General features: G+C 44.6%; 1 protein-coding gene across 14 annotated transcripts in view; it reads left to right on the top strand.

The window, feature by feature from the left end:
* Cracd (capping protein inhibiting regulator of actin dynamics) overlaps positions 1 to 14,494 on the top strand; it is a 219,521-nt gene that overhangs the window by 169,646 nt on the left and 35,381 nt on the right. For 9 of the 14 annotated variants that reach the window (XM_076938683.1, XM_076938682.1, XM_034509490.2 and 6 more), the window contains one exon: positions 4,466 to 4,637. The exons of 2 other annotated variants lie outside the window; for them this stretch is intronic. In XM_076938683.1, the coding sequence (XP_076794798.1) occupies positions 4,466 to 4,637 (172 nt within the window). Of the gene's footprint in view, positions 1 to 4,465; positions 4,685 to 14,494 lie in introns of all 14 variants that reach the window. 3 more of the 14 variants (XM_076938684.1, XM_076938688.1, XM_076938685.1) reach the window with 1 other exon arrangement.

The raw sequence follows: 14,494 nt of genomic DNA on the forward strand, positions 1-14,494 counted from the left end.
GCAAATGCCTTCTTCCTTCCCTGCTTCCCCTGGGAAATGAGAAGATGCTTCTTTTTCCTCTTGTGATCTGGCAAGCTGCTGGAATACCAGCCTACCTCTCCTGGGAGCAGAATACTAGACCCTGTTTTGCCGTCTCATGGCCCTGTGATGTGGAGTCCAGGTGACATGCTGCCAGCTCCTTAGTCGTGACTAAAATAACCCAGGACTGTGGGGTCTGGTACAAATGTGGCGACCACAGCCCCTGTGCAACACACAGTGTGTGCTGTTATCTTTTTAAACTTGGAAGTTCCATATGAAAAAAAGTGTTTAGATGGCCCCAGGGTAAGAAAATTCCTTCAATTAGTAGACTCTTGGGATTCAGACAATTGTTGTCTTAATGTATCTATCGTAATGTATCTATTTAAATGTGAGTGTTTGCAGACGTTTACATAAAACATTAAGTGTATTTAACCAGTAAAGTCTCAAATATTTCAGTTCTCTCTCAGGTTTACAGAGGAGTGTGCACTGGAGTTAGAGGAAAGAAGGCCGTGTGTGTGTGTGTGTGTGTGTGTGTGTGTGTGTGTGTGTGTGTGTGTGTGTGTGTGTGTGTGTGTGTGTGTGTGTTCTGTGTGTGTGTTGTGTGTGTGTTGTGTGTGTTGTGTGTATGTTGTGTGTGTGTTCTGTGTGTGTTCTGTGTGTGTGTATCTGTGTGTGTGTGTGATGTAAGACTACTTAGAGAAACTAAAAGACATAATGAAGTCGACATGTAGCTCAATGGTAGAATATTTGCCTAACATGCAAATGGTCAAGAGGCGGTGTAGGAGGTGGAAGTAGGAAGTGGGGGGATTGATGAAGACTCTATCAAAGTGAGTTCAGAGAAGCCCACAGGAAGCGGTGCCTGTAATCCTAACACTTGGGAGGCAGAGGCAGGATTGTCACAAGTTTGAGGCCAACCTGAGTTACACAGGAAAGCTCCTGGAAAAATTGGAGGACCATGAGGAGAAGGGGCTTGAAGAGGAGGGAGAACAGGAGGCAGAGGAGCGTGAAGAGGAGGCGGAGCATGAGGGGAGGGGCTTGAAGATAAGGAGCATGAGGGGGAGGGTCGAGAAGAGGAAAAGGAGCAGGAGGAGGCGGGGCATGAAGAGGAGGTGGAGCATGAGGAGGAGGAAGTCAAGTTTCTTTAACCTAACCAGACTTCAAGAAAAGCTTCCAGATAAGCGCTGCCTGTTCTCTGCTCTGTGGAGAGCAGTGATAATAGCACATTAGAGACTTGGCAAGTTGCTTCTCGAAGATGTGCACTTCATTTTTGGTTTACCTGGAATCTCCGATGTTCTGACCTTAGGAACCCGGTGTCAACTTCTGAGAACCTCAGACCAACACATTTATGACGATGCTTAAACTGAATTCTACCATCTGTTTCTGAGTTGGTGGCACAGCCTAGAATGCAGTGCAGAGAAGTTAGGTTCTTTAATAATTCTAAGATTAGGAATAAACACGTAAGAATTTTATCCATGTGAAAAATGGGAAAAGGAATCTTATTTGCTTGAACTTCCAGGTGGGATTTTTAATTTTTCAGGATTATCTATATAAATTAGTGGTTATGAGATGCAGGCCTCAGGTGGTATATGATGTTGTCCATGAAATAGTGGATAGTGAGCACTTCTTTAAATGGGTTAAAAAAAAAAAAAGGCCCTAAAGTAATTATTGGACTACAAAAACAAATTAATTTAATTCAGTACTTGGAGAATAAAAGTCACTGTGATTTTAAAGCAGCATGTGTACGTCTATAACGCCTTCCAGGCTGAAAATTAAAGTGGAAAACTGCTGGAATATTAAGGAAATGTGTCAGCCTGCTGCTCACCCATGAACTCAGTCATAAAGCTGAAGAGCATGAGAACCCAGAAGGAGTGGGAGGTAGATATAGTAAGGGACAGAATCGGGATTTGAGCCAAACACTCCTGTCTTTGGGGCCCAGACCTTTAATCACTAGATGTGTCTGTAGCCAGGGAAATACCACGTTATTAGTAATTATCATTCTCTTTTCTCTTTTCCCAGTTGTCCATCTACCCAAGATCAGTAAAGTCTGTGTTGTAAAATCAAATACGTCTGTGTGTTTTGCTCTGCTCTGCTCTCTGCTCTCTCTGCTCTGCTCTGCTCTCTCTGCGCTCTCTCTCTCTCTCTCTCTCTCTCTCTCTCTCTCTCTCTCTCTGCTCTGCGCTCTGCTCTCTGCTCTGCTCTGCTCTGCTCTGCTCTGCTCTGCTCTGCTCTGCTCTGCATGGCAGTGTGCTTGAAATGTTTCCAGTTAGCTTTGCGAGTGTGTGCTGGGTTTTGCCACAATCGTGAAACTGCCTAACTAATTGGTGAAATTTGTTCTTTCATGCCCTATCTTTGCCTCAAAGAATATTAACAATAGCATAGTCGCTTGTCAAGAAAATAGCGGCTACTGGGGGCTGTGTGCCCTTAAGCCAGCTGAGTCTATGGAGCTGACTTCCAGTGTTCCTTAAAGTCCTAGGTTTATTTAATGGACGTTTACAGACACATGTCCAGACTTACACATGGTGTGACAGGGAATTGCAACTGTTATAACTAGCCTGGGGGGGGGGGGGATGGGAGGTTTTATATTTGAGACTATAAATTGGGGGAATCAAATAAGTAAGAATTTATAATTCTTGCTATGATTTAAAGAGTTCATACTCTACACCCATAAAGTCTCCCCGTCATAACTGACTAAACATGAGCTGAACAAAGACAACAAAAGACACGCTAACGTGACTAGAAAGTCCATGAGGCCCCTCAGCCCTACACGAAGACCTGCAGACAGCCAAGGGACACTGAGAGGGACAAATGGCCTTCCCCAGGAAAGAGATCTCCAATACCAAATGATTTGCCCTGAAAACACACTTGCAGGCAACATTATGTGGAGTAAGCCAGTTATACTTATGTATTCATTTCTATATATTATATATGTCATAAGAATTAGTGAAAATGAGGCTTAGTTTGAAAGGGAACAAGGAGTGATATATGGGATGGCTTGCAAGGCAACGGAAGGAGTAGGGGGACATGGTATAATTATGTTTTAGTCTTTAAAAAAAATTATTTTTAAAAGAATCCACATCTATTAATGTCACCTTACGTTTTAGTGTCTAAACATAGGCTGGACCTAAGGGTCGTTACTAAATCTTCTCAAAAGAAGGCTAACAAATTTAATAGTAAAATAAGCGTAAGATGAACTCATGAACTTAATAAAGCTATTTCCGATAAGGAAGTACAGTGTAAACTTTGGAAATGAGGACATTTAACTGGGGCTGGCTCACAGTTGCAGAGGTTCAGTCCATTATCATCATGGCGGGAAGCATGGCAGCATGCAGACAGACTTGGTGCTAGAGGAGCTGAGAGTTTACATCTTGATCTGAAGGGAGCCAGGAGGAGACTGTCTTCTGCACTGGGCAGAACTGGAACACTAGGAGCCCTCAAAGCCCGCCTACAGGGTGACAAACTGCCTCCAAGGCCACGCCTATTCCAACAAGGCCACACCTCCTAATGGTGCCACTTCCCATGGGCAAAGCCCACCACAGGGACATTAATAATTCTCCATAACATCACGGCGTTAGCGCAGAGATTGATCTTTCCAGCAGGCCCTCGGAGTGGCGGCGGCAGAGTGAGGGTGAAGCAGTTTCAAAGATGGTCACGAGACTGCCTTGTGAGCAGCTCTAAGGTTCTCAAGGAAAGTTGACAAAGGGTACTCTTCTGGTGGAGAAGGGTTTACACTTTCTGTTCCCTGGTAGAACTGGAGTGAAGGAATTTGTATCCAAAGGAGCAGAGTGGAAGATACTGTCAAAAATATCTTCAGCAGAGTTTAGCAGCAAGCCCCGGTCCCTAGTAGATGCAGTAGAATAATGGAAAGAAGTTTATAGCAACTGCCTAGTATCTCTTCACTGGGAAATTTTAAAGGAGATATGGGAGATATCAAGGGCTATCTGGTCATGGGTGGCATTGACACAAAACCTGTGCCAAGAGTTAGCCATTATCCTCTGCATGTGACAAGGCTAAACCAGAGTGATTGGGGGTTTGTGTCGTATACTTGTGAAAATTCCTGTATGGCTTGGATGCTTTTCACAACTCCCCTCCTGGAAGCTGACCCTGACCATTGGCTTTGTTAAAGAAAGGAAGCGCCACCCTCATGTGGCACATGCGGGGGGGGTGGGGTGGGGGGGGGTGGTTGCCCTGTTGGCCTTGCAGTCGGAACTTCCCCTTGATCTTCTAGGAGCCTGAGGGTCAGAAGGTGCATCACGCCTATGGCTTGTGCCCTGCCTCACTGTGCACCTTGATGCCTGGGCGTCCCTGCCATGCTCAGCAGCGAGCTTGGTCTCTCAGGCTGCCCTTTGCCCTGGCTCTCTTGGCCCGAAGTAGCTGAGTGATAATTTGTTCCTAGTCAGAGGCACAGCCCTATCAAACTGCAGCCGTCTGTTTATCTTGCAATTCACAGACAAGAAGAAGGGAGGCAAATTCCAGCCTTTTAAGAAGTTGTTTGGCAAAAAGAAAAAGAAAGGCACTCTGTTGTCTCAGGAGGAATCAGCTGGGAGGCAGAGTCACTCGCCCCCAAGTGCCAGCAATGAGACCTTCTCTTCAGATGAGGAAACCCTGGAGAACAATCTGAGGTAACAGCTCCCGCCCTTTCCTTGCATGTTGCCGGCAGAGTCCCAGGGTAAGGAAAGAAACACCTGGAGGGTCAGGTTTTGGGTTTGGCGGGCATGGGCAGCATCACAGAGGTGCCCCACCTGGGCATGAGGGTGGCACCTGGTGTGCTGGGTGGGGAAGTCACCTCAGGGATTGAGCCTGTGTTTGTTTGCCGTTGCTGGTGGCGGAGGGCAGCACTTCACTGGCTGGGCTCAACGGGGGTTCTTTGATTGAGGACCCAAGTTCCCATGACCCATTATGTGGCAAGGAAAAGATACCCACAGTCTAGAGCTTACATCTGATGCAAGAATACAAATCTCGGGCTCACAAAGCCACCCAACACACCCCAGGAAGCTTCTACTGCTTTGGGAATGTGTTCTTCATGACGGGCATCTTACCTTTCCCCTTCATCTTTCCTTCCTGTCATTCTTTTTCTTTCCACCTTTTCCCTCTGTCTGTCTGTCTCTGTCTCTATCTCTGTCTCTGTGTGTTTCTGTTTCTCCATCCCCACCCTCTATTTCTTAACTATCTGCCTCTCCCTTTCTCTCTGCCTCTATCTCTCTGTCTCTTTCTGTCTGTTTCTGTCTCCACCTTCCTGCCTTTCTCTGTGTCTATCTCTCCACGTCTCTTTCTGCCTGTCTCTCACTCTGTCTCTCTCTGTCTCTATCTCTCTTTTCCTCCCCTTGCCCCTCTTCTTTCTCCCTTCCTAGGACACAGGTACTATAAATCTTATCAAGAATCTTAAAACTAAGGGAATGGAGGGTTTGGGGTGTGACCTTTGTCACCTGGGTGCTGGTAATGCTCTTGGAAACCATCCCAGCCATGGGTGTGATGTCTTCAGCCCTGCTGTGCTTGCTAGCATTTCTCCCTGACTCAACAAAGTACATGCCTGACAGTTTGCTTGTTTCTTACTGGGCTGGCTCCTGAATTCAGGGACCAGGCTTCATTCAGCCTCCTGTTGAGTGCTGGTGCCTGACTTACCTATCAGGCACCAAAAATAACAGTGCTCTTTAGAGTGTGTGACAATAAGAAGATTCTAGCAGATAACTATTTGTGTTACAAACCCTCAGGCAAGGCGGCACACGGTTGCTAAGCTGTGCGGTGGCCACTGCATCTTCCCTGACCAATGTTAATTCTGACCAGCGCTAACTCTGCCTCAACAAGCCTGAGTTTGCTTTCCACTGGTTTTATCACATAAAAGAATGGTCAATTTTAATTGCTCTCCTTTAGAGTAATAAAACTCTGAGGAAGGAAAGGCCTTCCCTGAAAGGAAAGTGTAGCAAACAGTTATGTGACCGCCTGGCTGCGGTGTGGGTATTGTCATGGAGTTGACTGTGGTCCCATCATGTAAACCATGAACATGGGTCATAGCACCTCATAGCAGAATGAGGTACAAAACTACTAATATGGAACCAAGACTTAATCAGTAGGAAAAGCCATCAGTCTACAGAGTCCACCTTGGACAGACAGCCCTCTGAACACACACTTCTCTTTCATAGTAGGCCGTGGGTTTTCCCAGCCTCCGTGTCCTGTTGAATTGCTTTGGACTCTTACACGATCTCTCCCCCTGTTTAACTTCTGCATTCCACTTACTTCTTGAGGGTGGTTTTCCTTAAAGCTTTAAGAAATCTTGGGAGACTCCACTCTGGGCTAAGCAATTATCATACAGGTAACATCACCTGCTCGTCTTATTGACTTTTGTTCAGAAGCCTGCACATATGGTATGGGACATATTTTAATTCCGTATTTGTTTATCTAAGTAAAAAAACACTCGTCACTTAAGTAAAGTAGCTAAAAGGATGTTTGGACTATGGAGTTTTGTGTCTGTCTTTAAAAATTAAAATAGTAATATAAGAAAACAAAAGTAACTTTAGATAAGACTTACCAGTGGCTGTGCATGCCTGTAATTCCAGGAGAGGACAGACTGTTAAGTCAGAGAGCGACTTAGTATGCCAGTGAGATCCAGGCCAGCCAAAGATACACAAGACCTGTCTCTAAACACCAAGAAGCATGTCCCTTCCTTCACGGATATAGTACATGAATACCTATAGCTGAAGGTTATAGCACGTTTGCCCTAGTGACAAATGGAAAAATTTGAGAACTATGCCTTCCTAAAATGATTTCCAGTTCACGGCTCAGTTGACAGACAGACATGCTACTGCATGCTCTGTAAAGATTTAGAAATGAGTCTGAAGGTGTCTTTTCTTTCCATCCAAACTGGAAAGTGTTCACTGACACACAAGACTTCCACGTCCCGTGGACGTGGACGTGGTTAAGGTGGCGGACTCCATCCAGTGTTGAGGGAGAGTTTCCTGAGTATTAGGGTTACTCTAAAAACCCGGGAGGCTGAGCTTGTGTCCCGGGGGTCGGGGCCCAGGAAGGTGGCATTTAGTCATTGAAGTTGCTGAAACCTAACAGGATGGACTTCAAGAATCTATAGTTCTAGAAATGTCTCTGTGGCCAAGAACAGCTCCTCACTGGTCTGCTCCCTTTGCCTCATGTTGGCCATCCCTTGGGGCTTTCAGGCCATTCTGCTGCTCTGTAGCTCAGGCGCCTTTGTGGCTCTTTGGCTGGTGCTTTTAAATCAAACATGCCTCTGGGAAAGTGAAGCCTAGACCATGATAGTTTAAAACAATTTAATAGCATCTCCTTTGCTCATTAACTACAATGAATAGCACATTTCCAAAAGCATGTTAAATAAGCCTTACAAGCCAGCATTTGCTAGGCTGAGGTAGGAGGTATGCTATGAGCTCAAGGCTAGCCTAAGCTACATGGTGAGGACCAGACCAATCAGGGCTAGGTAGCAACACCCTCTCTCAGAAACAACGATAACAGAAAATAGAAGGAATAAATGTTACATGTAAAAAGAGGGAAAGAGCCATCTTGGTGAATATGTGTGCATATGTGTATGATTATTGATTATATATAATATATATTAGTAATTTTACTTAAGTCTTTACAGGGCTTTTACTATGCTATGCACCATGTGAGTCTTTAAAAAGAGGGATATCCTATATAGCAGGGATATCCTATGTGATCCTTTGATCACACACCCTTTGTTCACAGAGAAGAACCAATGACATTTATTGAAATAGCCACACCTTGTTAGCATTAATATGTTTTTTGCACTGATGAACTCATGAACCATAACTCTCTAAGATTCTTAGTATCCGAGTTTAAAGATGAGAAAGCTAAGGCTAGAGTGGCTAGCCCAAGGTCAGAGAACTAATAAATCCCTGAGCAACCGCAAACAGTAAACAGTGTGTTCCTAATGTCCACAGCTCCGCCTCCCAGAGAGGCTGCAATATTGCTAGGGCCATGATATCGTACTGCTCTTGGGTCTCTGGGCTCAGATTCCTGCCTGCTTCCTGCTGTTGAATGAAACTCTGATGCTGCTTCTTGTTCTGCTTCCAGTTCATCCTGGACACTTGACGTGTACCTTAGCACACCCAACTGCAGCATTTGTAAGTGCCCTTTATAAACCAATAGGTCTCCAGACACAGTGAGCTCACATCCAGATCCGAATAATCAAGAAAGGGTTCAGGGATGCGGAAGCCTTGAAGTGTCTTCTAACAATGAACAGGGTTTGATATAGCTGAGGGGCAGGGCATGGACCCATCAAGGTAATGGCATAAGCAGAAACTTTAATGCCAGAACGAATGTGGGAAGCTGGGTATAGCAGTGTATACCTAGAATCCCAGAATACATGGGATTTTGGAAAGAGGATTGTGAATTCCAGGGTAACTCAGGCTACCTAGTCAGATTCTATGAAAGAGGGGAGGGAGGGTGAAGTAGACGAGGGTATAAAGCTTACATCTCTTTCTGTAGGTGTGTGCTAACTTTACACCATAAACAAGGAAAGATGTCACAAGCAAAAAAAGAAAAAAAATACAGACAAATATCCTCATGATTTAGGCACACATATCTTGTCTTTTTTTTTTTTTTGGAAAGATTAAAGCAGGCCAACCTGGGCTACAAAGAAAGACCCTGTCCCCCAAAAAATAGTCTAAGGAATCCATACTCATAAGAATCTACTAGACTTATGAGAAGAGCTGAGCCAGGTTACAGGAAACAAAGTTAGAGCTTTTGTGTCTCCACTGAGTTCCAGGAATGCAAAATCCTCTACAGAATGGAGGGAGACACTTGCAAGTGGTATTTCTGGTAAGAGCCTTGTATTGGGGGCAGGTAAAGAACTTTTACAATTCCATAATAAAAGGTCAAAACCTTCTTTAAAAACTAGACAAAGGATTTGGGTAGATATTTCTACTCAAAGAGACAGAGAGAAATAAAGAGAAAGAGAAGGAGTGGAGAGAGGGAGGAAGAGAGAGAGAGAGAAAAGAGAGACCTGTTAAAATAAGCCGTGCTTCTTCAACAGGGAAACACATCACATCCATGAGCTACAGCCCAAAAGACAGATTTTTAGTAAGTATTGGCAAGAACGTGTCGTGGTTAGAACCTTCATCCCTTGGTGGTAAAACATAAATTGATAAGATGCTTTAGGGCAGGGGCTGGAGAGATGACTCAGAGGTTAAAAACACATAATGCTCTTCCAGAAGACCCTAGTTCAATTCCCAACACCAACATCAGGTGGCTTACAACCACCTGTAACTCTGGGGAAGCCAAGAACTTCTGGCCTCCAAGGACACTATGTGTTGAAGTGCATACATGTCCACAAAGACAAGCATATACACAATGAAAAGAAATAATAATCTTTTTAAAGAAAGATTCATGGTAAGGTTGAGACAGTGAAACCAAGCAGCAGAGAGATGCCAGTAGCTGTGTGGCTCTAACCTTAGGCCGCACTTGATACATGGTGGGTTTCATCTGGAGCAACCCATCAGTATTCCCTTCACTCTTTGGTTTTCTAGACAACTGTGCCTTCCCTGGGGAAGCAAGTCCCTCCAATCCACTTGGACTCATCAGCCTGTTAATTCTGCATAGCTATGACCAGACTGTTCTGGTCTATGGCTGCTGGTCCCCATGCACTTGAGTAACACATCCTGACAGTGGGAGCATATGTCAGAAAAAAAAAAAAACCCATTCACTTCATCACAGACAGGAAACAAAGAGAAAGACAGGACAAGGCCAGGGAGAAAATCCCCCTAAGGACCCCCACACACTCTCCAGCTAAGTGCCTCCTAAACTTTATAAAGCCTCTTGAAATAGTGTCACCAACTGAAGACCAAACCTCCAACTCCTGAGCCCTTCTTATCAAAATCATAAGTCTCTCCCCCCCAATCCCCCAGTATTCTCACAGCCTCTTCACCTTCCCATAAGGGTGAGTCTTACGACCTACTGTGCTTGTAGTTCCAGCCCCTAGCCCTGTGGCATTACCGAATTCCAGGGATTTGGTAATTTTATTGGATGAACAAATGCATGAATACCGAGTTTTGACATTATTGATGTTTCCCCCTCTACAAGTCAGTATTCGTCTAATTCCTCCTCAGATGATAAAGACTATTAGCATCCCCCACTTTCTGGAAAAGGAAAGGTACACAGTCAGCATCATGAGCCGTGTTTTCAGCGAAATGTCAGCACAGCTCAGGGCTGCCTGGTCGCACTGTGTGTTTCCTGTCACTTGACCTTGACGGGTTTTCAGAAAAGATCAATTATACTAGACCATTTATCCTCTTCCTGCTCCATCGTTCCATCTATAAGGGCTTGTGGCTAAGTTGAACGAGAATAGAGAAGTTTAAGAAAAACAAAAAATAATCCTATCAGTTGTAATATCGAAACCAGCTAGGAGTGGACCTGGGCTGTGTAAGTCTAGGGAAAGAGCTATTGGCGAATCAGCAGTAGCAGTTTCGAAGGAAGCAGCAGAGGACGGGGCGGGGTTTGTCTTGTGAATGCAGAAGTTACCACTCAGGAGCTGGATGACAGGGGAAAGCCAATCCCTTGATCTGCTAAGCTAACAAGCCATCTCCTAGGATTATCAGAAGGTCAAAATATGCACATGATATTGCACAATCTGTTGTAAAGTCCTTTATAAACACAGAGCGATATTACCAAAGATAGAGACGCCACTGCTGATAGCCTGCGTTTTACTTCCAGAGCTCAAGCCTAGAGGAAATTTGTTCACATGATAGCGAGAGAGGTTTATGAAGAGATCTTTTTCCATGTGGGACAACCAAGAAATAAGATAGATAGTCAGAAGTCCTGAGGAACCCAGAGCTTGAGAGACATGTTTACATGATCTCACATGCCCTGTGATGTAGGGACAATTAGAGAACCCTCCAACTCACACCTCTAGACTGTTTAAGACTTCAGAATGTTTTCCTTTTCCTTGAATAACTGTGACATACCCTGTTCTGTTGTAATTGACAGGCAATTCACTACTCTGTGGTCTACTAAGCACCACATATATTTAGAGGATTCCAGAATCCGGGATATGTGTTGAAGATGCCACACCTGATAGAGTCTGGTTCCAGCTTTTTTTTCCCCCCAACAACTGTAGTTTGTTTGACGAAGATATTTAATTGCACATTAGCATTTCATTTGAATGAGGCTCATGGATCTTTTTAGAAAGAAAACTGCTGATCAATTGCAGTTGCCCCGTTGTCATGGAAACAAGCTGAAATTGGACTGTAATTATATTTCCTTATGTCTGAAGTCATTGCTATAGTAATTACCCAATATCTATGGTCCCAAATTACATGATGCTCATCCAAAAAGAAAAGAGAGAGAGAGAGAAGACAAAAGGACAAGAAGCAGGGGGTGGGGAGCATGCTGGCCTGAGGCGGCATTCACTGTGCAGCTGTTGGAGAGCCTTCAGATTCAGATGGGAGAATTTCCCTCTGTAGGCTGTGTGTGACTCCAAGGTGCCGTCAGTGCGTCTTGGAAACCGCCCAGTGCTTTGAGTAGTAGCTGGAAAGTTGTTAGGCAGGATGATTCTAGTTCTATAGAAGGCACAGTTACAATGTCAACAGTCACTACATGTATCTCATCAGTTAAGAGCACTGGTCGCTCTTCCGGAGGACCAGGGTTCAATTCCTAGCATGGACATGGTGGTTTACAATCATCCATACTCCAGTCCCATTGGATCCAATACTCTCTTCTGGCCTCCTTGGGCATAGTTCATGCATGTATTGCACAGGCATGCCACTAGTTCAAAGCTCTCAACATAACTTCCACTTTGCAGAGCTGGAGTAATTCAGGCCCCATCCCTTCCTGGCATGCTGGGAAAACACTGCCGCTTTGTTCAGTCATATTTGGCAAAAGGGAAGCACTGTTGTTTCCTGAGCTGCTAAATGGGCTGTGTACAATTAATGCCAAGTTTGAGAGAAAGCACAGTTGGGAAAGGCTCTAGTCGGAGGTCATTACATGTGCCAATCATGTCCCAATAGATTGGAGGTGAAACCCAGGCAACAGTGATGTCATACGCCCTTAGCCCTACAGCTGCCATCACTGGTTCCTCCTCTTCATTTTGTGAGCCCCCCCACACACACGTCATATCCTGTAATGAAGCGTGCGTGTACTCTGGGACCTCACTGCCGACCCTCGTTCAAGCAACAGAGCATCAGGGTAGCAGCATCCTCAGAAATGGTCCAGGGAAATAATCTGAAATGGCGGCTTCAGAATCAACAACAGAGAAAGTAAACCCTTCACCTGAACAGAGGTTAAGATGTGGATTCTTGATGGTGATGATGAGCGTCTTAGAGCAATAATTCCACCCAGCCCACACATTACAACAGAGTGCAGTCATTCAGCCAAGTGTCCTGGATACCTTCAAGCACAAATGTGGAATCTTCAGAACAACCCTGTATTTTCTTCTGTCTCCTGTCACACTAGCCTCCCATGAGAGTCAGTTTCATTGACTGGGCCCATGAAATTTGAGAAGAGAAATATGAGAGAAATCCATCGTCTGCTTCCTCCTGTCTTTCCAAATTCCCAACGACTATAGTTCAGAGGCTTAAATGTCCTAGGATGTACAAAAATAGGACCCTCTGGGGAGATACCCAGAGGGTATCACCTGCTCAGAGGAGAATGGAAGAGAGGATGGGAGAAGGATTGTGGGAAAAGGTGACAGGGACAGGGGCAGTGAGTGGGATGTAAAGTGAATAAGTAAAAGCAAATTAATTTTTTACAAATGAAGAAAATCAGGACCCCCAACACCACATTAATTTTCTCAGTGCTGTTATAACAAGCATTACCTCAGAACTGCCTCCACCCATTCAAAGCCTCTCCTCCATAGTTAATAGGTCTTAGTATCTCTCCTTATGTTTGAACTCCTAGATGGAACCCTTAGGGCTAATGGCTCTGTGCACCAGACACCAGCACTGCACCTTCAAATCTCACATGATGTTAGGCCAATACCAAGAACATCTTCTCTATCTTCTTCCTCCCTCATCACCTACTTCCTCTTTCTCCTCTTCTTCCACTTCCTCCTCCTCTTTTGTCCTATAGAATTTCTAATCTTCCAGATAGTGACTTTAATTTAGGACGGTGTATGGAGGTGATATCAAGTCTTTAGGTTGAAAAAAGAGCTTTTGTTCTACCAGCTAACAGTTTGGGGTCCCTGTATAGCCAAGAGTCATAATGCTACAGAGGTGGTTTAAATATGCTTGGCTCAGGGAGTGGCACTCTTAGTGGGTGTGGCCTTCTTGGGGTGAGTGTGGCCTTGGTGGTGGGTGTGGCCTTGGTGGGTGGCTGTGGCCTTGCTGGGGTGGGTGTGGCCTTGTTGGAGGAAGTGTGTCACTGTGGGAGTAGAAAATGAGACCCTCCTCCTAGTCACGTGGGAGCCAGTCTTCTCCTCTTTGCCTTCAGAACAACATGTAGAACTTTCAGCTCCTCCATTGCCAAGCCTGCCTGGACACTGCCATCCTTCCTACTATGATTATAATGTTCTGAACCTCTGAACCTGTAAGCCAGCCCCAATTAAATGTTGCCATTTATAAGAGTTGCCTTGGTCATGGTGTCTCTTCACAGCAATGGAAACCCTAAGACAGAAGTTGGTACCAGGGACTGGGGTCTTGCTGTGATACCTGACCATGCTTTTGTTTGGAAGAATATGGATTTTGGGGACTTTGGTTTGGAAAGCACTGGAATGCTTTAAGTGGGGCTTAATGGGCTGACCTAGTAGGAATATGGAAGATTTTGTTTCTGAGGGTGATTTGAACCGTGGAAGCCTGGCTCTAGGCGTTTCAGTGGAGAGGAGTTTCAGTATGTGGCCTAGAGACTGGTTTTGCATTATATTGGTGAAGAATGTGGTTGTTTTTTGCCCTTGTCTGAAGAGTCTACCTGAGGTTAAGGTAATGTTGTTCTTTATAAGAGTTTCCTTGGTCATGGTGTCTTTTCACAGCAATGCAAACCCTAAGACTACTTTTTTTTTTTTTTTTTTTTTTTTGAGACAGGATCCCACTGTGAAGTTCTGATTGGCCTAGAACTCACTGTGTTGACCAGGCTAGACATGAACTCAGAGAGATTCTCCCACTTCTGATTCTACTTATGAGAGGCACTTAGAATGGGCATATTCGTACACACAGAAGGTAGACTAGTGGTCACCAGGGACCATGGAGGAGGAAGAGGTGCAGAATTATTACTGACAGGATATAGAGTTTGTTTAGGATGGATATGGATGAGCGTTGTATAATAAGATGAATATATTTAATGTCAGTGGGTTGTACAATTCAAATGGGTCAAATGGTAAACTTTCATGTTAAATATTTTGCTACAGTTTAAAAGAATCTTGAACCAATATTACGGATATTTTTAAGGTTTATAGACACCAATATCCCATTTGATGTTGATGAGTTTGGAAGTAGAACTGGCTCATTGTCTTCTGTGTACACTTTGTAATTGTGAGTTGCCAGGGCCCCCTTGATTAGTGCTCCTGCCTTGT

The sequence above is a fragment of the Arvicanthis niloticus genome, chromosome 7 (genome assembly GCF_011762505.2).
Source record: "Arvicanthis niloticus isolate mArvNil1 chromosome 7, mArvNil1.pat.X, whole genome shotgun sequence".
NCBI lineage: Eukaryota > Metazoa > Chordata > Mammalia > Rodentia > Muridae > Arvicanthis > Arvicanthis niloticus.